A 21877-nucleotide genomic window follows, 5' to 3' on the forward strand; every position below is an offset into this window, starting at 1 on the left:
CTCCAAACTTGGTATGGTGAATTTTTTCATGACCAGCAGATTACTCTTTCGATTTTGGGATCAAGGGGTCCAAAGGTCAAGGTCACATTGACCTTGTAAGTAAAAACGGTTTCTGATCAATAACTAAAAGAACGCTTCGGCCTAGGAACTTCAAACTTGGCATAGTGATTGGTCATGATCAGCAGATGACCCCTATTGATTTTGGGGTCAAAGGTCAAGGTCACATTGACTTGTATGTTAAACGGTGTCGGATCAATAATAAAAGAAACCCTTAGGCCTAAGGAACTTCAAACTTGGCATGGTGATTAGTCATTGACCAGCAAATGACCCCTATTGATTTTGGGGTCAAGGTCAAGGTCACATTGACCTTGTAAGTAAAAACGGTTTCTGATCAATTAACTAAACGCTTAGGAACTTCAAACTTTGGTATGATGATTGGTCTTGACCAGCAGATGACCCCTATTGAGTTTGGGTCAGGGGGTCAAAGGTCAAGGTCATGACCAGTAGATACTTGATAACCCTTATTAATTGTTTGATCACTGGGTCAGAAGTCATGCATAATTACCTTATCACATGAATAATTGGCTGCTGATAGGGGGCATACATGTTTTACAAACATATCTTGTTTCTAAGGTGTTGATTGCATGAAATTGTTTTGTTTACTATCTATGTTTCAAACATATAACTAGTTTTTCTGTCTTATATGTGAAACACACAAATAAAACAGGGGAGGGAGGATAGTCTCTTTTCTTATGTGATTTACAAATGTTAATAACAGGGACAGTTTTAGCTAAAATTCCCTATCAGATATAACCATAAAAATCTGAAATCAATGTGATTGTACAGATTTTGAAATTATTATGATTGTATGCTGTACAACATAAAGCTATACAACAAAATTTAATATTTGACTTTTAAACCAAGGAAAATTTTTTTTTTTTCTACAAGAAAGGTTGAACAGCTGGTATACAAGTACAGAAGAAGAATTGTGATTCGACAGCCATGTGGCAGATGGAACACCCTCAATCATTAGGGCTTTCCCAGTTTGGTAAAGGTTTCCTTGAAGATCACGAGGACATAAAATCTCAGTTCCTAGGCTTCTGCCTCAAAAGTAAGTGTATAAACCCTGGGCTCATTTACACAGGTTGGGAAAGCAGCCCTGCCCTTAATTTTGGGTGAATACAGGGCACTAGACCAGGGTTCGTACAGTCTTAAAAAGTGCTTATATTTGAGTCCCTTTCTTAAAAAGTGCTTAAAAATGTAAAAAAGTGCTTAAAAGTCCTTGAATTTGATAACGCTCTTGAAAAGTGCTTAAAAAGTGCTTAAATTTGCTGAAAATTTGCTTGAAAATGATTGAATGACATAGTGTCGATAACAATCAACAGTTAACAAAATAAAAAGAAGGATCCAATTCAGTATCAAATAAATGAAATGTTTGCTTCATGTAACAGTAGATGGACAAATTGCAGTTGTTGTGAACTAATCTGTACTTGATGCGCCCTTTGTTGTACTTCTATAAATTCCTTAAAATTGTGGCTAGAAAATGTGTATTCAACAAAAAATGGCAAATAAACTATCCTGCTTAGGTTGAAGATTGTGTTGATATATGTGCGACAAATGGGCTTGAAAAATGGGAAAATGTGCTTAAAAAGTGCTTGCTTAAAAAGTGCTTAAAAAGTCCTTGAATTTTGGCATTGGATGTCTGTACGAACCCTGTAGACACCTATTGGGGACAGGTACCCATACCCTAAGGAAGGGAATTTTGTGTTGTTTTAAGGCAAAATCCGGAATGTTATTATGTGTTGGTTTTTTTTTCCACATTTTCTTATTACACTTTTTCTTAACATTGGTTTCAATAGTTAGTAATTTCCTACCATTGAAATCAATAGCAAGTATATGTTTTTAATGTAGACTAACAAATAAAACAAATTACTTTAAGTTGATTTATTAGCTCACCTGTCACAAAGTGACAGGGTGAGCTTTTGTGATCGCTTTTTGTCCGGCGTCCGTCCGTCGGTCGTCCGTAAACTTTTACTTTAAATGACATCTCGTCATAAACCACTAGGCCAATTTCATCCAAACTTCACAGGAATATTCCTTTGGTGGTCACCTTTAAAAATTGTTCAAAGAATTTAATTCCATGCAGAACTCTGGTTGCCATGGCAACCGAAAGAAAAAACTTAAAATATCTTCTTTAAAAAAACCTTAAGAGCTAGAGCTTAGATATTTGGCATGAAACATCTTCTAGTTAGTGTCTACCAAGTTTGTTCAAATAAAAGCCCTGGGGTCAAAATTGGCCCCGCCCCAGGGGTGTCATTGTTTTTAACTATATGTGTATAGTAAAAACTTAAAAAATCTTCTTTTAAAAAACCCATTGAGCTAGAGCTTAGATGTCAAGCATGAAACATCTTCTTATGGGTGTCTACCAAGTTTGTTCAAATAAAAGCCCTTGGGTTAAAATTGGCCCTGCCGGGGGGGGGGGAGGGGGGGGGAGAGAGCAGAGATCATTGTTTTTCATTATATGTGTGTAGTAAAAACTTAACACCATGAAACATCTTCTAATGGGTGTCTTCCAGGTTTGTTCAAGTAAAAGCCCTGGGGTTTAAACTGGCCCTGCTTTCGGGGGCCTATATACAGGTGAGCGACCTCAGGGCCATCATGGCCCTCTTGTTTATTTTATTGAGGGCAAGTTTCATTTTCAACCTTAATTGTTTTGATTTGAGAATTATGTGTAACAATTCATAGTAAAATAACATATTTAAACTTTAGAAAAGCTGAAGGTTGCTTTAAATTGTAATGAAAATTATGATTTAAACAACTTTAAGAGCCCAGAAATTTGATGTATTTTAATTGAAATGATCAGAAGTTTGACTTTGATTTCAGACCATCATAACAGAAAACAGGAAGAAGAGAAACTGAAGGCTGCAGAAGCGTTACAACAAAGTATGCAAGCACACCAAAATGTTTACACCAGGTCACCTGAAAAATATCTCTCCAAAATGATGACCTTTCAATCTCCTAGAGGTCAAGGTCCTCCTCCAGTGCATCCAGTGGCGATGCTTAGGTCATCTGCAATAAGATCCACTGGTGTCAGGTATGAGCCTTACCGTCAAACTAGACCGCCAAAGAGACCGTCTATAAGCAGTGGCAGAAATCCAGTTCTTGATTCAAGTTTCAGTCCTGTGAAGGATGATGATAAAATTGTAGAACAGATAATTAAAATAGAACCTACTAGTGATAATGAATCTACTGAACAAAGTGAAGTTGATGTGTTAAATAGCAAAACTATTGACAATTCAAAAGAATCAGCATCCCATGAAATGGATGCCACACAAAATATGAGCTCTCACTGTGCGGATAAAGAGGATGATGCTACATCTGAAACTTCTAACTCTAATTTACATCACGAACAAACTTCGGAAGGACTTGGATTTGATTCCGATTTAACAAACGTGATCTCAGGATCTGATCAAACTCCGGGAAGTGAGAATGATCAGTCTGATTATGTTAAGATGGAAGCAATAAGTGAAAGTGAACTTGAGTTAGAGATTACAGGTGTAGAGCCAGGTAGACCAGCTGTTTCACAGGAGAGCTGGGATCCAAATATATCCATTGGAATGAATTATGACAATACTCAAGGTGCTGCCGGGAACCAGGCTGACCTCTCATCTCAAGGTTACAGTAAGTGAACTTTTGTAATAACTTTAAAGGCCATCTTTCTCTGCATTTCTGGCATATTAATTGTTAAAAAATTCCCTCAGATTTCAACTTCAACAATACATACAACAAGGTGTATTGTTTATCCATCATTTAATTTGTTGGCTCAAAAAAGGTTGTTTTTTTTCTTTTTTAAATGAAATATTTTTACACATTTAAAAAACAAATTAAACTCAGAATGGATTGAAAGGTGGTCTTTAAGATTTTATGAGAAGAAAATCAACATGGAGATTAATAAAAATGCAAAACTGTTTTATAACTTCACTTGCAATTGATAATGACTAGGGTCACCATAAACATGGTATGATGGAAGAAAAGAAAGCATTCATGCTTAGTATATGTTTATAGTTTAAAACCAAACTTTCAAAATTTTGATTAATGTAACATATTTTGCAAAAACATGAAACAGATGTTATTATCATTGGCTGACTGCTGCTTTGATTTTCGTGGTTGGTAACTTAGTTAGCAGGAACAGAAAAACAAATAAAATATTTTAGGCCTTATAGGGTCTTTCATACTCTAATCTATGTTGATTTTCTTCTACAATATGCATAATCTATTTCTTTAGATGGTTTGAAATTCTCGACTGTTTATCATTGTTTAAGCAGCATTCCTCCAGATTCATAGTAATTTTTGTGAAATTTAGATGTCAAAAAAAATGTTCAAAATGTGTAAAAGTGTTTTGATTTGGAATATTTTAACATTTCTTGAACTGTTAATATATTTTTCTTAAAATCAATGTTTTAGAGAATATTTGTTTAACCTCTGGAGGCATGCTTCTTGAAATATATCATATATTTAGTAAAGAAAACTTGTTGCATGTTTTAAGATGACTGCTGTTTTACTCTTATGTAAGTTTATATCCAAAGAAAGAAACTTATAGAGGCATTTTACGCATAGCCTGCTAGTGGCGACCAACTTTACCCCATGCTGACCTAGATCGATTAAAAGCTATACATACATGTAGCTTATGATAAACTATGATAGATACAAGAATCTTTATAATGAGTTTATAATACTGCATACTTGCTATATAAGAGAAAAAATGAAATAACTTCATAAATTGACCACAGTGGTGTATATAGGATATATAAACACCTTGATTATCCAATGAAAAACAACGATACAAACATGCAGTATTATAAATTCAACTGTAAACGAATATTGACTTAAAACCGTCTGGTTAGCTCAATAGGTAGAGCATTAAAATTTTGATTGTGAATTGGGAGGCCCAGGTTCGATTCCCTGACGGCGCTGTTCACTTTTCAAGTTTTGTTGTGATTGATCATTAAATCCTTCCTACAGTCATTCGCACTTTACCTCTGCTCTGGTATGTACAGAAATGTCAATTCTATGCCAAAGTGAAGGCAACTTGTACTGGTTACGTAGCTTGACAGCCTACCCAGACTAAACTGTGCTCTGGTAAATTCAATGTGGCTTACTGCTGTGATCCGCAGAGAAAACTACCACCACCATGAACCTAATCAGCTGGTACATTTGAACTAAACTAATCTCATTATAGTCTACACTGTTTACAATTCACTCTGTACATTATGCCTTAAACTGATGAGATCATTAATTTTGTCTTTGTCTCGATTTAAAGATGGACAAGTCCTAGTATAAGATATTTAGTTGGTTAAGGGTTTATTTGCAATAAACACTCAGCTATTTTTTCTATATTCGTCCTCAGATAAAATGTCCAATTGTCAAATAACCTTTGGCATAATACTTAGGGCCAGGTATTGAACATATATGTTACTTAATATAGACTTATTATGTGTTGTGTGTAGACATTGTAGTTTGAAAATTCAATTTGTTTTCAGCATTATATGATGATTGTTACAATTTTCAATGAGAGAAAATAAATAAATATGAGAGACCTAGAAACCTGTACATTATTGTTAAAGTAAAAATAAAACAGACATTTTTTGCCTGGCTGTCTCATATAAAAGATGTGTGAAATAAATCAGCCAGATCTATTTTGAGACGGCTGCTGCCGAAATTTCCACTTGAAAAAATACATCAGAATTATAGTCATGCTTATTTGTCTTTTCAATTTTACAGAATTTTGTAACATATTTTTAGAGCGATTCTGTGATGAAATTCATTTCCAGTGGAGTAGTAATTCCCTTCTTTACTGTATAGCAACTCATTTTTCAGAAAAAATTTCCAGAAATTTTATAATTTATTTTGTCTCAGTAGTAAGTTTTGCTGTTTAAATGAACTATTTTCGCTCATCTCACCTAATTTCACCACACCAATGTTCCCGTTGGATAGACTCAGACCTGTTCCCCTGAAGGTCCCTGGACAGTGTCATGAAATACTAGGCTAGATTGGTATATGTATTAAGAAGTGTGTATTTATTAATTTAATTACGGTATATGAATTGCCAGCATAGAAATGATATATTGTGATATGTTTATGTGAAAAATTAAAGTACCTTTCATATTAGGTAAGTCCTACAACAGTAAAATGATCCTGTTAAAATGCATGAAAAGTACAGTGTAAATAAACTGTTTCAACAGGTTGTGAATGCTGGAAAGTTGAAATAACTGCCCCATGATAATGTTTCCAGCTTCTGTGAGCAACAGTTTTACTGTTACATGTTTAACATTCATGTTTTCTCTTCTTCACAAGTTGGAAAAAATCATGATTTTTATGCCCTGACTTAGCGGGTGGGGTATTTAGATTTGAGCTTGTCTCTTGTCCTGCTGTCATATGCTGTTACACTGTCTGCAAACTAACAAAACAGTGAAATGTGTGTGCATGTGTATCTTATTTTTGAGATACTTTAAGAGGGGGTTGGGCTTAACCTGCTATGTTTTGTTGTTTTGTAGATTTTGCATTTTCGCTAACATTACATGTATAATAATGTATGTATTATAAAGCTTATTATGTCTAGGACATGTTTGATGTAATTTGAATGAATTTTTCAAATACCAGTAAGTAAACATACTAACACACATAGCATAAATTTTATGTTAATTCTTGAATAACCATAAGAATGGCGTATCAGCCAAATTTTAAGTTGTTTTGGAATTTAAACTATGGAGAAAAACTGATAATTTTTAAGACACTTGAGACAGTTTGAGTGGTTCTGATTCCTTAGAGTTACTTAGAAGATTTAGAAGATGTCAAGCCTGAGACCAGTACTTATTGGACAGAAAAAAAAGGTAATAAAATAGGCTTTATGATGTTTTAAACATGGGATTTGATAATGATCTTGTAATTGTCTAACCAAATGTCAGTTATGCAGTAGGTACTGCTTTGAATGAATTATATAAATGAAAGAAAAAGATCATAAGTTTGTCTTATCACTTGTGTTTAGAGTCAGTTTTCAACTGAACTTCTGCTGTGGAAATTATCTTGCAAAAATGCACATAATTATATCAATATTCTTGCATTGTTGTTTTTGACTGGCCCATCTGAACTAAAAGTAGACCATTATGAGCTAAAATAGACCTTATTGAGCTTGAAATAGAAATAATAACAACTTAAAAGCTTATTATTGTTAATGGATATTCTTCAAATTAAGGAAAGGTAACTTTTTTGAAATACCAAAAAGTGATATTTTATTTGTCCTGTCAGACCAAAAATTGAGCCAAGAAGCAGCCCCAAACGAAAACCCAGCCACTCTAGACCAAATATTATAAAGCAATTATTCTTTTCGTGATTAAAAATTCAGTTGTCCAAAACAAAAGCACAACTCTTTATGTCTTGGCTGGACATGACCAACAATAATAGAAATGTTACACATTTAATAATGATACCTACAGTACACTTCTGTTACAGGCTATAGGAATTCATACACCTGACCACAACTCTGCAAAATTAATGTGGGTTGGTAACTTTTACACTTAAAAAGTTAAAATATATCAGTAATAAAATTTAGTGCATGGCATTGACAGCTTTATTGAGAACAATAAATTATTATAACCTTCAATATTGGCAAAGATTATTTGTACCCTTGGACAGTTGCTAAGATCCGGATTAAGTTTATTATCCATAGTGTAAGATCTGAGAATTACAAAAAATGTCTGTACTTGTGTAAGGCCCATCTTCTGCATTGTTTTTGGATCAGTGTTGTTAGTAGTAAGTAAGTTACAGGATCTTTAGTATTTAGTTAAGTACAGTAGAACTTTGGTAAGTAGTCTCAAGTTGAAAGGATTTGTGTAAAAAATCGACACATCGGAACTTTGACTAATGGACTGGTCTCAGTTTAAGCCTTTGATGTTTACAAGCGAGTTACAAAACTTGTGACAAAAGGAAAGGGTGATAACTTTACCAGCTTATATTAAATACTCATATATCACTAGTAATTATCACATGACACCTGGTCATGGAAGTTAGCAAACAAAACTTTTTTTTACTGTTTATTTTTATATACGAGTACGGCAATTTACATGAGGACAATTAGAGAATTTTATCACTCATGTGAAGGCACGTCGTAAGTTTGTCAAGAACTCTTGTTGGTGTGACATTCGGAACTGCCTCCCCAGCCACAAATGAAGCACATGCTTCAGGTAAGTCCCCCAGCTTTAAGTATACCTGAAAAGTACTTCAGATATACTTACAGATAATAAGACCTGCTTCACCTGAAGTCCTACATACTTCAATGATACACAACAACCATACTTCAAATGAAGCCCCTGGAACTTCAAGTATACTCTTCCTTAAACACATACCTGCTTCAGTAGAAGCCCAGGGAACTTCTGCTGGAAGTGCCAGGGACTTTGTTGATACTTTGTAAACATTAATAAATAGATAAGAACAGTAATGGGGCTTCAATGATGCTTTAAACACTTATATGAAAATATAAAGCATATTTCTAGGGACTTCATATGTACTTTTGAGACTTGAGTAAAATTTAACTCACAAACACAAGAGATTGCAACATAATATAAACCATGTGTAATTGGTCAGTGAGGGGTCAAGAGTTTCTCCTTGCTGTTTTCATAATAGCCTGTGTTAAACTCGCCTATCTTATATAAAAGAAAGTGTTAGATAAGTGGGGTTTACAACATGTAATCTAATATCCTGAACAAATCTGGCTCTCAGAAAATTCAAATATTACTCAGGAAGTTTCTTTGGACCTCAGTGCTTATAATTTATAAAGATGCTTAGGACTAAAGTTAAACATGTGCCTAAATTGACATTTAGATGAAACAACTTTATAATGTGAACTTTAATGAAATTATAATTGGACATTAAATGAGTTCTTCAATCAGATGGAAATGGAAATTTACTATTGTTCAATGGAATAATGGTAAGCTGTTTAGACTATTTTGTTACAACAGCCTTTTCAAATTTACCTTAAATTAACACTTATGATTTTAGTTTTTGTTTCTCTTCATAAATTTTACATATGTCCTAATTTAAATCTTTTTCACTGAGTGTTATTGAGGGGGAAATTTTAAATCTGCCCTTTTCTTTACATTATAATGTACCAGTAAATTACATGCCTGTGCAGGTCATGATTTTTCATAACATTTACATTCTGAGGGCAAGGGGACCCTTCTGTTATAGTAAATTATGGGTTATATTAACAGTACAATCAATCATATAAAAATGGAAACAATGTTATTTTACCGTTGATAGAGTTTATTAAAATATTTCATAAGATATAGATTTATACCCTTTAACCATTTAAAACTTTATTCATGTAATTTATGATGCTTTAAATGTACTTCTTCAATGATGCTTTAAATGAACTTCAACTTGATGCTTAAATTGTACTTCTTAAGATATATAGTGTTTGATGCTTTAAATATACTTCAATAAATGATCATGCTTTAAATGTACTTCTTTATGTTGTGCTTCAAATGTACTTCATTATTAATTTCAAGCTGATATTTAAAAGGGCTCCAAGTGATGCTTCTATTGTACTTCTGGTAAAGCTTTAAAGGTACTTCCTAAATTGATACTTAAAATGTACTTCCCTGAGCCTACCATGCTGAGCTTGTAGGTACTACCTGAGTGATGCTTTATATATGCTTTCTTAAAAGAAGTATCTTTGAAGCATAATTTAAATATTTTAAACGGAGCTTTAAGTGTACTTCCCCCTGTTCGATTGAATGTTAAATTTTGCTCCATAAAATAAAGTACACTAGAAGCAGGTACTTAAGTGATACCATATTGATACTACATTGTGGGGCTTTATAGGTACTTCTATTGTACCTAAAATGTACTGTATTTGTGGCTGGGACGGCTATTATCTATAATAACCTCGGAAACAATACGGAGTGAAAGTAGTTCTACCACGTGGTTTCAGATGTAAACATAAAGAGAGAGCATGTATTTAAGGAATGTTCATATAATTGACATCCAAAAGAAAATTAAGTCTGTTTCGGTACAATTATGATTGAAAATATATTTGACAACCATTTTAAATTTAAATATGCCCACTGATGTACAATTTTAAACAAATGTGACTGATTTATTATGTCAACAGGTTGGCATTTTGCTCTTTCGGTTTCTACAACCGTAATAATAAATATACAAATAATGTAGTGTTTGCTTTTGTATCTATGAATTCACTTATTTTAGGTGGGCATTTACTTGATATATTGGAAATAAACTTGTCAACAACTCCCAGCATTAAATTACCATTTGTTTACATGTCTAGTTTCTTAAGCGTAGGTAAGACCGAAATACCACATCCGTTCTGTGTATTCATACTATTGTGTCCGAGATCCTTATCCGAAGACTGACAGAAAGGGCGGAGTAGTTGCGATTGGTTGATGTGACTCATTAATACTCTGCCATTATGTTACAATTGTGTTGAGGACCATGAGGGAACCATGCATGCTGATCATTTTTCTAATTTTTAGTGTTTATTTGATACAACTGCAGAAATCTAAAACAAAAACGTGGATATATATATTTGGCAAAGCATATTTTGATATCGCTGCACTTTATTCCTTATTTTTTAGCAAGAAAACCGCTAAACGCCGATTCAAAGAACCGTAAAAAGTAGTCCGTGTCGCTATATTAAACCATGTAAACCCAACAACAGAATCATAGTCTTTCCGGCGCTTGCTAATTACAGTTTAGTAACGTGTTCGCTGTCGCAGTTTTTTGAGTTTATCGTTTTTTTTTTTTGGGGGGTTAGGTAAGTTTCCCGACCTTTTTTGTATATGTGGCTCGATCTAGGACGCTGTCCAGATCATAAATTTTCTGTATATTCTGTATTTTTTGTATTGTTTTGAACGTAAGTGAAAAAATGAGCCATAGCGAGAACGATGTTCTCGTATGTCCATCCTCCGGTTCGGAGCGAGAATTTTCGGGTTTTGAAAGGGAAGATTTCCCTGAGAAAGAAAATGACTCTCCTAAAAAAGGTAGGGTTAAGTCTGTTATTGTCAAACCCGATAGAAATTCTAAGAAAGGTAAAAAATTGAAAAATACTACACAGAAGAATAAAAGTGTAAATTCCAAATCCAAGGATAAAGTGACTAATCCTGGAAAAAATCTTATAGATTTGAACAATATGTCAGCTGATGATATTGAGATTTTAAGAACTAAATTGGGTATTGCCCAGTCTTTTACACATTCTTTGGATGATGATCCAGATGAACATGTTGATTTGAATAATGCACCCAATATGCATATTCAGTTGCAGCCAGATTCTAATGACTCAGATGATGATGATTCTATTGGCATAAGACGACCATCAAAACCCAAAGACATGACAAAGAGATTGATTAATTCTCTTTTTGGAGATGATGAGAATATGAGTTCTTCTGATGAAAATGATGTATGGGCTTTGCCCAAAATTAGGGCGAAAAGTAAAGGTGAAGCCATTTCTAGTTCTTTAGCAAAGGCTGTTAATGTGGCGTGTACTTCTCAATGTGAGACAGACTCTTTATGTGAGAGACATTGTGTTCCTGAAAACTGTGAGATGTTGAATTCTCCGATAGTGAACAATGAAGTATGGAAAGCAATGGATAAAAAGGCTAGATCCTATGACAGACTTTTTCAGGAGATTCAAGGTTTGTTAGCCTCTGGTTTAGTTCCAGTTTTGAAGTTGGTAAAGATTCTTAAACCAGCTATCATGGCAAATCAAGACGCAAAGCAGTATATTTCTGATGCCATCACTCTTTTGGGTCAAGTTCAATTTAATTTGAGTGTACGTCGCAGATATCTTATTCGTCCAAGTTTGAATAAAAAATACAGGAATTTATGTGGAATAAATACACCTATTACCACTTCCCTCTTTGGTGATGATGTTTCCAAAGAAATTAAAACTTGTGAAACAGGTCTGAATTTGGGGAAAGAGAAGAATTTCTTTCAACCTTATGGAAGGTCAAGTTTTCGAGGAAAAATTTTCCTCTTTAGAAATGTTCAAACAAAGGTCGGGGAAAAGGCCCTTCACCGTTATGGATGTCCAAAGTAATTTTTCGGGGGGGGAAAATAATTAAAACCCGGGGTTTTTTTCCCCAGGAAAGGGACCCAAAACCACAACCCCCCCCCGAAACCCGGCCCAAAACCCGAGGGGAAAAAAAAATCCTGTGGGAAAATTTAAAAAAAGGGTTTAAAATACTTGGGAAAAATATTTTACAGTTTTAACCCTTTTGGCCGGTTTTAAACAAAGTTTTGAGGGCTACCCATTTAAAATTTGAAAAGTTCCCTCTTAAAGTTTTTGTTTTACCCAAAAAAAATTCCTTTTAATGAAAATGAAAAAAAAATTTTTTGATTTAAAAGGGTTTGAAAATTTTTTTAAAAAAAAGGAAAAATTTGTGCCATCTAAATGGGAGAATGATCAATTTGTATCAAATATTTTTGTTGTAAAAAAGCCAAATGGCAAGTTTAGACCTATTATTAATCTCAAGGCATTAAATAATTTTGTGCATTATGAGCACTTTAAGCAGGAACATTTTAAAATAATGTTAGATCTTATTCAAGAAAATGATTATTTCTGTTCAGTAGATTTACAGGATGCGTATTTTTCTGTGTCAATTCATCATTCATTTCATAAATATTTAAAATTTATATGGAAAAACAGATTATATTCCTTTATTGTTCTACCATTTGGGTATAGTGCAGCTCCTAGAATTTTTACAAAATTGTTGAAGCCTATTTATGCATGGTTTCGATCACAAGGTATCAGGTGTTCCTTTTATATCGATGATTCTTTGAACATGAATAAAGAAAAAGAGGTTTGTAGTAAAAATGCCAGTATTATTTGTGATACTTTACAATCTTTGGGTTATAAGGTGAATGAGAAAAAATCTGTTTTAGTACCAACCCAAAGAATTGTTTTCTTTGGCTTCTTGATAGATTCGGTTACTTTTACGGTTTATTTAACAGATGAAAAGATTGATAAAATTATTTTGAAAGCAAAAGCATTACTGGAAAAAGAGACAGTTATTGTTAGGGAATTAGCATCCTTTATAGGGTCAATCATAAATGCTTTTTATGCCATTTTAGAAGCCCCACTTCATTATAGGCAATTAGAAAGATGTAAAGTTTTAGGTTTAGGACATGATAACAATTTTGACAATAAAATCAAGTTAAATCAAGACAGTATAATTGAATTGCATTGGTGGATTAATAATATTCATGAGAAGAATGGTAAGAGAATTAGACCAGAAAAAGTTGAATTTACTTGTCGATCAGACGCAAGTAAGCTTGGGTGGGGTTGTTATGATTTAGTTTCTAGGTTTCACGCAAATGGGCGTTGGTCAAGACATGAATTTATGAAAGGCATAAATTTTTTAGAATTGCTGGCCATTTTTTATGGTATTCAATCTCTCTATGACAAAGTTTGTAATTGTCATATTAAAGTTTGTTCAGATAATATAACAGCAGTAGCCTATATAAATGATATGGGCGGAATGGTTTCTTCTGATTTAGATAATTTAGCATTCAAAATCTGGGATTGGTGCTTAAGTAGAAATATCTTTTTGTCAGCTTCTTATATTAAAGGTTCTGAAAACATTCAGGCAGATTTTTATTCAAGACATTTTTCAGACTCTAAAGAATGGATGTTGAAAAAAGATATTTTTCAGCGTATCTGTTTAGAATTGTTTCTTCCTGATATTGATATGTTTGCATCTCGCCTGAATCATCAATTACCAAAATTTGTTTCCTGGTTCCCTGAACCTGGAGCATATAAAACTGATGCATTCTCTTTTTCTTGGTCATCTTATAACCCATATTTGTTTCCACCTTTTTCATTAATTGGAAAGGTTATTAACAAAATAATAGAAGACGATGTAAATAGGGCAATTTTGATAATTCCTTTATGGAAATCACAATCTTGGTTTCCACTAATCATGGATTTATTAATTTCTGTCCCTATTAGATTACCCCGTCACAAGGACATTTTGACGATGCCTCACAATGGAATGTTACATCCTCTTGCAAGAAGCTTGATTCTGGTCGCAGTTCAGTTATCAGCAGATACCTTCAAAGCCAAGGATTTCCACCACAAGTTGTGTCAGTCATCTTACAATCCTGGAGAACTGGAACTAGGAAACAGTACGCGTTGGCTTGGAATAAATGGTGCCTTTGGTGTAAACAAAAATGTCAAAGTTCCGTTAAAACGACTGAGTCTGAGGTAATATCATATTTGTATTTTTTACACAACAACAAGAAGTCTTATTCTGTGGTGAGTACACACAAATCAATGTTGTTACAGACACTAACTATTCTTGGAAATGAGTGGTGTAAATCTCCATCTTTAATTAGTCGTTTTATGAAAGGAATATTTAACATAAAACCAGTATTGCCTAAATACAAGTTTACATGGGATGTAGGGACTGTGTTGAAGCTTTTAGCTTCTTGGTTCCCTCTTGAATCTTTGTGTTTGAAAACATTGACTTTGAAGGTAACTGCACTGATAGCTCTGGCATGTGCTCCAAGGGCTCAAACCTTAGTTTCATTGAATTTAGACTTTATGAAACTTAATTCTAATTACATTGTTTTTTATTTTGGAAATTTATTGAAAACATCTCAACTCGGGAAAGAGAATAGTTTTTGTGTTAAGTTAGAACACTTTCAGAGAGAAAGTTTATGTGTTTTCCATACTTTAAAGTTTTATATTGAGAAAACTAAAAAGTTAAGAAAGTCAAAACAGTTACTTGTGTCTTATGTAACTTTTAATGCGGTTTCAACTAGTACAATTGCCAGATGGTTGAAAACAGTATTACAATTATCTGGAATTGATGTGTCATATTTTAAGGCACATTCATTTAGATCAGCTGCAGTGTCTGCTGCGTTTAAAAGGAATTGTTCTATTAAAAACATTTTGACTACAGCAGGTTGGAAGTCTGATAACAATTTTTATAAGTTTTATCATAGACAGTCTGTGAATAAGGGGAATTCTTCTTTTGCAAATGCTGTATTTACAAGTAACATTTAAAGTTTAGCATGAGATTCCTTTTTAAAGGAAGTTCTCTGACATGTTTTTTATTTAGAGATAGTTTGTCAGTGTAATGAAATGACAGTTCTTTTCTCTTTATACTGATAAAGTTGAGTTGAAGATAATATTAATAATTAAGATACATGTGCTTTTTGCAGTCAAAAGAATACTTTATGTATAAGTGGGTAAATAAAATAAATTTATGGTGTTTATCTGTTATTATTTTTGAATGTTAAGAGTTTGTAGAATTATACTTACTAGTCTATAAAAATTATTGCCGTATCTTTAAAGATGCTATTGTGAATACATGCGAAAGCCGAAGGCTTTACGGGAAATAATGTCCCCCTCATCCAAACATTATGTGAAGGATGAGGGGCATTATTGAAGTAAAGCCGGAGGCTAAGCATGTATCGACCCACCCTATTTTTTATTGACAGTTAATCTGTTCTCTATGTTTACCCTCCCATGAGTTTTTATGTTACGGCAAAATTTTTATTCTTTAAATTATGATTCTGTTGGGGTTTACATGGTTTATATAGCGACACGGACTACTTTTTACGGTTCTTTGAATCGGCGTTTAGCGAGTAGCGTCAGACTGACATGCTATTGTGAATACATGCTTAGCCTCCGGCTTTACTTCAATAATGCCCCTCATCCTTCACATAATGTTTGGATGAGGGGGACATTTACCACTAAGATTTCAAAAAGTCACTTGGCTCTGTGAGTGTGTGTATCTATCTGTCCTTTGTTTATATAACTTGATAAATCCCTTCTGAAAAATAATCTTAAAATTTACTTCCAAGTTTGATTTGTGCATGAACTCTGTTATATCAATAAAAAGGTCAAGTTCAATTTTACATATACATTAGCCAAAGAATTGTGTCTCCATTACAGACATAGATATCTTTTGTGCCAAGAGTTTCAGTCCTTCTTTCTTCAAACTTTTATTTTTGTCTGATATATTGAAAAGATGGAGTGGGATTGGAATAGCTGGTGTAGACAATTTGTATCTTAATGTTTGAGCCTTGATTTCTGACTGAACACATAAAAATTAGCTGTTATCTTTTTCAGATATGTGCTTTGATGGTGATTTAAATACAATGCAATCTATAATCCACGAGGAAACGTTAGACCATGCAAAGTCTGGTAAACTGACAAATGCGCAGATTCTTCAACAAAACTTTTCTAATTATTATACTATTTCAAAGATTGATGGATTGTCGGTGTACATATGTAGCGTGATTGGCTGTAGAAAAGTGTTCCGGTGCGGCCGGGCCATGCTCAGACATGTCCGGACACATACTAAAGAAAAACCGTTTGCGTGCCGCTTCTGTAATTACAAATCATCTAGAAAAGATAATCTGAAAGTGCATGAATATAAACATATTTCACAAATAGGAAACAGTGACAATTGCACAGCAACAGACCAGAGTAGTTTTACAGAAATATGATGTCAGGAAGTGAAACTTACAGATTTGTTAGACCTGAAAAATTCTGATTTTTACCCCCAAGAAAAAGTCTTTGTGTGGCTGACTTTGAGACATTTAAATGAGCAGGCTGTAGACTTTATTCCATGAAAAATAAGAAAATATCAAAAGATTATTAAAGAAAAACTACCTGAACTTGTTGGTTTTGTTATACGGGTTTGAATGCATGCCCCGCTTTGGAGATAAGCTAGAGGACTGATAAATAAAAATCCAAGATTTAAATTTTGAAAAACATAAGTACTTTATTCTGTGACAGTCAAGATGGAATATATATATTTTACAATACATAATAAATAATTATAAGAATCATTCAGTAATTGTAATATTTAAATTAACAAATACATGATATGGGTAATTTAACAATAACTCGCTTTGCATGTGAGAAGATACCGAGATCTTGGTCGATGATAAAAATCCTTAATCAACCGATACTTATAAAATGAACTTTAAATAGCTTTGAAATGAAACTGATGACTGAGTAAAAGAGTATTATCTGAATATCTAAAACCAACCATATCCTTATAAATTATATGAAAAATATTACTTATGGAACAATTTATTAATGACTAAAATAGAAATATTTTATTTAAAAATTTATATAAATAAATACATTGAGTTAACATTTCTTATAAAGTGAAAACTTAATGTTATACATGTACATTATCCTATGACAATTTAATTTACTTCAACAATAAGAAATATTCCAAGATCTCAGTTATTTAAGTTATAAAATACAATGATTATTTAATATGCAAAGTATTGAAAAATCTGCAAAATATATAATTAAAACATATTTGAGAGAAACAGCTTAAGATAAAATAAAACATATTTCTTACAGTGAAACATTGAATGAAAAACAGCAGATATAGAAAAATAAGTAACTCAACATACCTGATAAATAAAAATCCAAGATTTAAATTTTGAAAAACATAAGTTCTTTATTCTGTGACAGTCAAGATGGAATATGACTTCACAGAATTTCTGACCAGTATATATACATACAAGAAATTGAACAGATTTTATCATAAAGGAAGATATTGACACATTTAAAAAGGGAAAGGAAATAAAACAATCACATATTCAATAGATACTGTATGTGATGGCAGATCTCATAATTATTACCTAAGGGCCTAAAATCCCTGATCATATAAAAAATATTGTCACCTAGAACCATTAACATCTCTGTATATTTACCTTTAAGCAGGATATATTAAATTTGTGTTTTAATCTGTAGATTAAATCTTAGTTATAATTTAAGCTTGACACATTTAATGTGAAATGTAACAATAGTTGAAATAAAAATAATCAAGTACATTATTAAATGAAAATAAGAAAAAAACTTAAGTAAGAAAGAAAAGTTAATATTTATAGATAAATTATACATTAAAGTATATGTGCATTAACTGTTTAAGACTTACAAAACAAGCAAAAAAAAAACAAGATAAATTTAGATTATAACAGTTTGTTTTCATTTACCATAGATTTCAAAAAGTCATTTGGCGCTATGTGTGTGTATCTATCTGTCCTTTGCTGATGTAACTTGTGAATAATCACTTTAGAAAATCTAGCTTGAAATTTACTTTGATTTGTGCAACAGTACTTTAGAAAATGTTATATCAAAAAAAGGTTGACTACAGTGTTAGGCCACAGAAAATTAATTTTTAGACTCTCATCCTCGCCCGCCCGTATCAAAATCTTTCCGCTCCAAAATAATTTATTTTCATAAAAAAGAAATTGTTCATTTCGCAGACGTCTGTGGACGAAAATTCGTCCGAAAATCATGGTCGAATTAATTCGCGGGAAGAACGCATCAAAATCAGACTGAGGTTTACAGCGTCTAGTGATCAAGATTTTAAATACGTTCGTTTTCGATCAGTAAAATTGTCAAAATGTTCGTCATATGTGAAATATATGATGCAGTAAACAAGAAAACTGTTTGTGATTGGCTTGGGTTTAGTTTTGATCAAAATCTGGTTGGAAATGATGCGACGTTCATCAATATATTTGAAAAATTTTGCCAGTTGAAAAGCCTTAATCTTGACCACGGAAGCTGTGTAGTGAATGTGAATTGGGACAAAATAAATTATAAATTCCACCCACCCGCCCCAATTATTTCTTGAAACCTGGATGAGAGTCTAAAGATTAATTTTCTATGGCCTTACATAAAAATTATAAAAATTATGTTAGCCAAAGAAGTGTTATGTGTTCATATGACAGACGTAACAACCTTTTGTGCCAAGAGTGACATGTTGTTTCGTTGCACTCTTATTGGTTTATACAGAATTTATTTTAATTTGATTGTGCAGGAAGCTATAAGCTTATTAACACACTTTCGAATCTTTTCCTAGAACTAACTGGTACTGAGCAATGAGTGTAAAGTTTCTTGCGCAAGGAAACAACAACTTGCCCCTGTCAGGGTTTGAACCCTTGCGGCTAGCGATCATTAGATTACTAGTCTGAAGCGTTTAAACCACTTGGCCATGCCGCCACTTGCACCCTTATTATTGTATGATATGATATACTGAAAAGATGGAGTGGGATTGGACTAGTTGATGTAGACAATTCATATTTTTAAGTTTGAGCCTTGATTCCTTACTGAACATATAGAAATTAGCTGTTTTCTTTTTCAGATATGTGCTTTGATGGTGATTTAAATTCAACACAGTCCATTATGCATGAGGAAACATTAGACCATGCAAAGTCTGGTAAACTGACAAATGCGCAGATTCTTCAACAAAACTTCTCTAATTATTATTCTATTTCAAAGATAGACGGATTGTCGGTGTACATATGTAGCGTGATTGACTGTAGAAAAAAGTTCCGGTGTGGCCGGGCCATGCTCAGACATGTCCGGACACATACTAAAGAAAAACCGTTTGCTTGCAGCTTCTGTAATTACAAATCATCTAGAAAAGATCATCTGAAAGTGCATGAATATAAACATATTTTACAAATAGGAAACAGTGACAATTGAACAGCAACAGACCAGAGTAGTTTTACAGAAATATGATGTCAGGAAGTGAAACTTACAGATTTGTTAGACCTGAAAAATTCTGATTTTTACCCCCAAGAGAAAGTCTTTGTGTGGCTGACTTTGAGACATTTAAATGAGCAGGCTCTAGACTTTATTCCATGAAAAATAAGGAAATATCAAAAAATTATTAAAGAAAAACTACCTGAACTTGTTGGTTTGTTTTCATTTACCATAGATTTCAAAAAGTCACTTGGCTCTGTGTGTGTTAAATCTATCTGTCCTTTGCTGATGTAACTTGTGAATAATCACTTTAGAAAATCTAGCTTGAAATTTACTTTGATTTGTGCAAGCACTTTAGAAAATGTTATATCAATTAAAAGGTCAGGTTCAATGTTACATAAAAATTATATGTTGGCCAAAGAATTGTTATCCCCCGCCGATGGAATCGGAAGGGGGATATAGTTTTGGCGTTGTCCGTCCGTCCGAATTTTCGTTTCCGGAGTAGTTCTCTGCAACTAATGGCTGGAATTCAACGAAACTTTATGGGAATGTTGATCAGCATGTGAAGTTGTGCACCTGGGTATTTTCGTCTGGATATTTTTAGTATTTTTAGAGTTATTGCCCTTGACTTAGTAAAATTTTGTAATTTTCAACTTGTGTCGCATGTAACTCAAAAAGTATTTGACCTAGAATCATGAAACTTTACAGAAATGTTGATCAGTATGTGTAGTTGTGCACCTGGGTATTTTCGTCTGGATATTTTTAGTATTTTTAGAGTTATTGCCCTTGACTTAGTAAAATTTTGTAATTTTCAACTTGTGTCGCATGTAACTCAAAAAGTATTTGACCTAGAGTCATGAAACTTTACAGGAATGTTGATCAGCATGTGTAGTTGTGCACTTGGGTATTTTCGTCTGGATTTATTTAGTATTTTTAGAGTTATTGCCCTTGACTTAGAAAATGTTTGCAATTTTCAACATGTGTCGCATGTAACTCAAAAAGGATTTGACATAGAGTCATTAAACCTTATTGGAAAGTTGTTCAGCATATTTAGTTTGTTCCTGGGGTTTCGCTTGTGGATTTATCCAGTATTTGTAGAGTTATTTCCCTTGACTTATTAAAAACTGTTTCATTATGTTGTTATTTGATCCTTGAGTGCTTGAGTTAGAATCGACCAACTTTACAGGAATAATGATCAACATCACTAAATTACAGGAATAATGATTCACCTCACTGTGAAGCTATGAACCTGGGACTTTGCATGTGGATTTTTTTCAGTTTTGTTAGAGTTATTGCCCTTGAATTACAGTAGTATAAATTTGCAATTTTCAACTTGGGGTTTGCTTGGGGATTTATTCAGTATTTGTAAAGTTCTTGCCCTTTACTTAGTGAAAAGATTTTTAGTTTTCAAAAAATATTTGACCTAAAGTCATATGATTGACAGAACAGTGGCGCGGTGGGGGCACCCATGTCCTATGGACACATTTCTAGTTTTTATTAAAGAAGAATTAAAATGATTTGTTACAATAACATTTAAAAATATTTGAAAATTGTGAGATCCCTTCTTGATGCCTTGAAAATGGCAATGAAGTCTGGAGATTCAGATGTTTTTACATCTAGGTGAGCTATTGTGATCCCCCACTGTCCGTCGTCGTGCGTCATCAATAATTACTTTAAACAACATCCTCTGAAACCAATGACTGAAAAGTAACTAAATTTTACAGGTATGATCCTTGGATGGTCCCCTTTCAATGTTGTTCAAATGGTTCCGGTCTGTTGAACAAGTCAAGGGGTCAGAAAAGGAGTTTCAAAAATGCAACATAAAAAATCTTGTCTGAAAGTACAAGGCCTAGAGCTTTGATATTTGGTATATGATATAACCTATAGGTCCTCTACCAAAATTGTTCAAATTTTAGCCCTGGGGTCAAAATTGGCCCCACTCCAGGGGGTCATAGATTTTCCTTATATGTATATGGTGAAAACTTAAAAATTCTTCTTGTTTGAAGGTACAAGGCTTCAAGTTCAAAGAATATTACAGTTTATGCCATGATTAATATATAAATAAAGCCTTATGTCTTCAGTTGTTGTATTAATAATAACCAGTACTCGGCGGGGGATATAAATTCAACGAATTTGCTTGTTATGTGTTCTTATGACAGATGTAAAAACTTTTTGTGCCAAGAGTGACACGTTGTTTCGTTGCACTCTTATTGGTTTATACAGAATTTATTTTAGTTTGATTGTGCTGGAAACTATAAGCTTATAAACGCACTTTAGAATCTTTTCCTGTAACCAACCGGTACTGAGCAATGAGTGTAAAGTTTCTTGCTCAAGGAA

At 33.2% G+C, this 21877-nt stretch overlaps 1 protein-coding gene across 1 annotated transcript in view; it reads left to right on the top strand.

Moving 5' to 3' along the window:
- Positions 1-1002: 1002 nt before the first annotated feature.
- LOC132714876 (uncharacterized) overlaps positions 1003-21877 on the top strand; it is a 43156-nt gene continuing 22281 nt past the window's right edge. Inside the window, exons 1-2 of the mRNA XM_060697795.1 lie at positions 1003-1111; positions 2884-3681. Of these exons, the coding sequence (XP_060553778.1) occupies positions 1003-1111; positions 2884-3681 (907 nt within the window). The remainder of the gene's footprint in view (positions 1112-2883; positions 3682-21877) is intronic.

The sequence above is a fragment of the Ruditapes philippinarum genome, unplaced genomic scaffold (genome assembly GCF_026571515.1).
Source record: "Ruditapes philippinarum isolate M1 unplaced genomic scaffold, ASM2657151v2 ctg2357_1_1_1_1, whole genome shotgun sequence".
Lineage (NCBI taxonomy): Eukaryota > Metazoa > Mollusca > Bivalvia > Venerida > Veneridae > Ruditapes > Ruditapes philippinarum.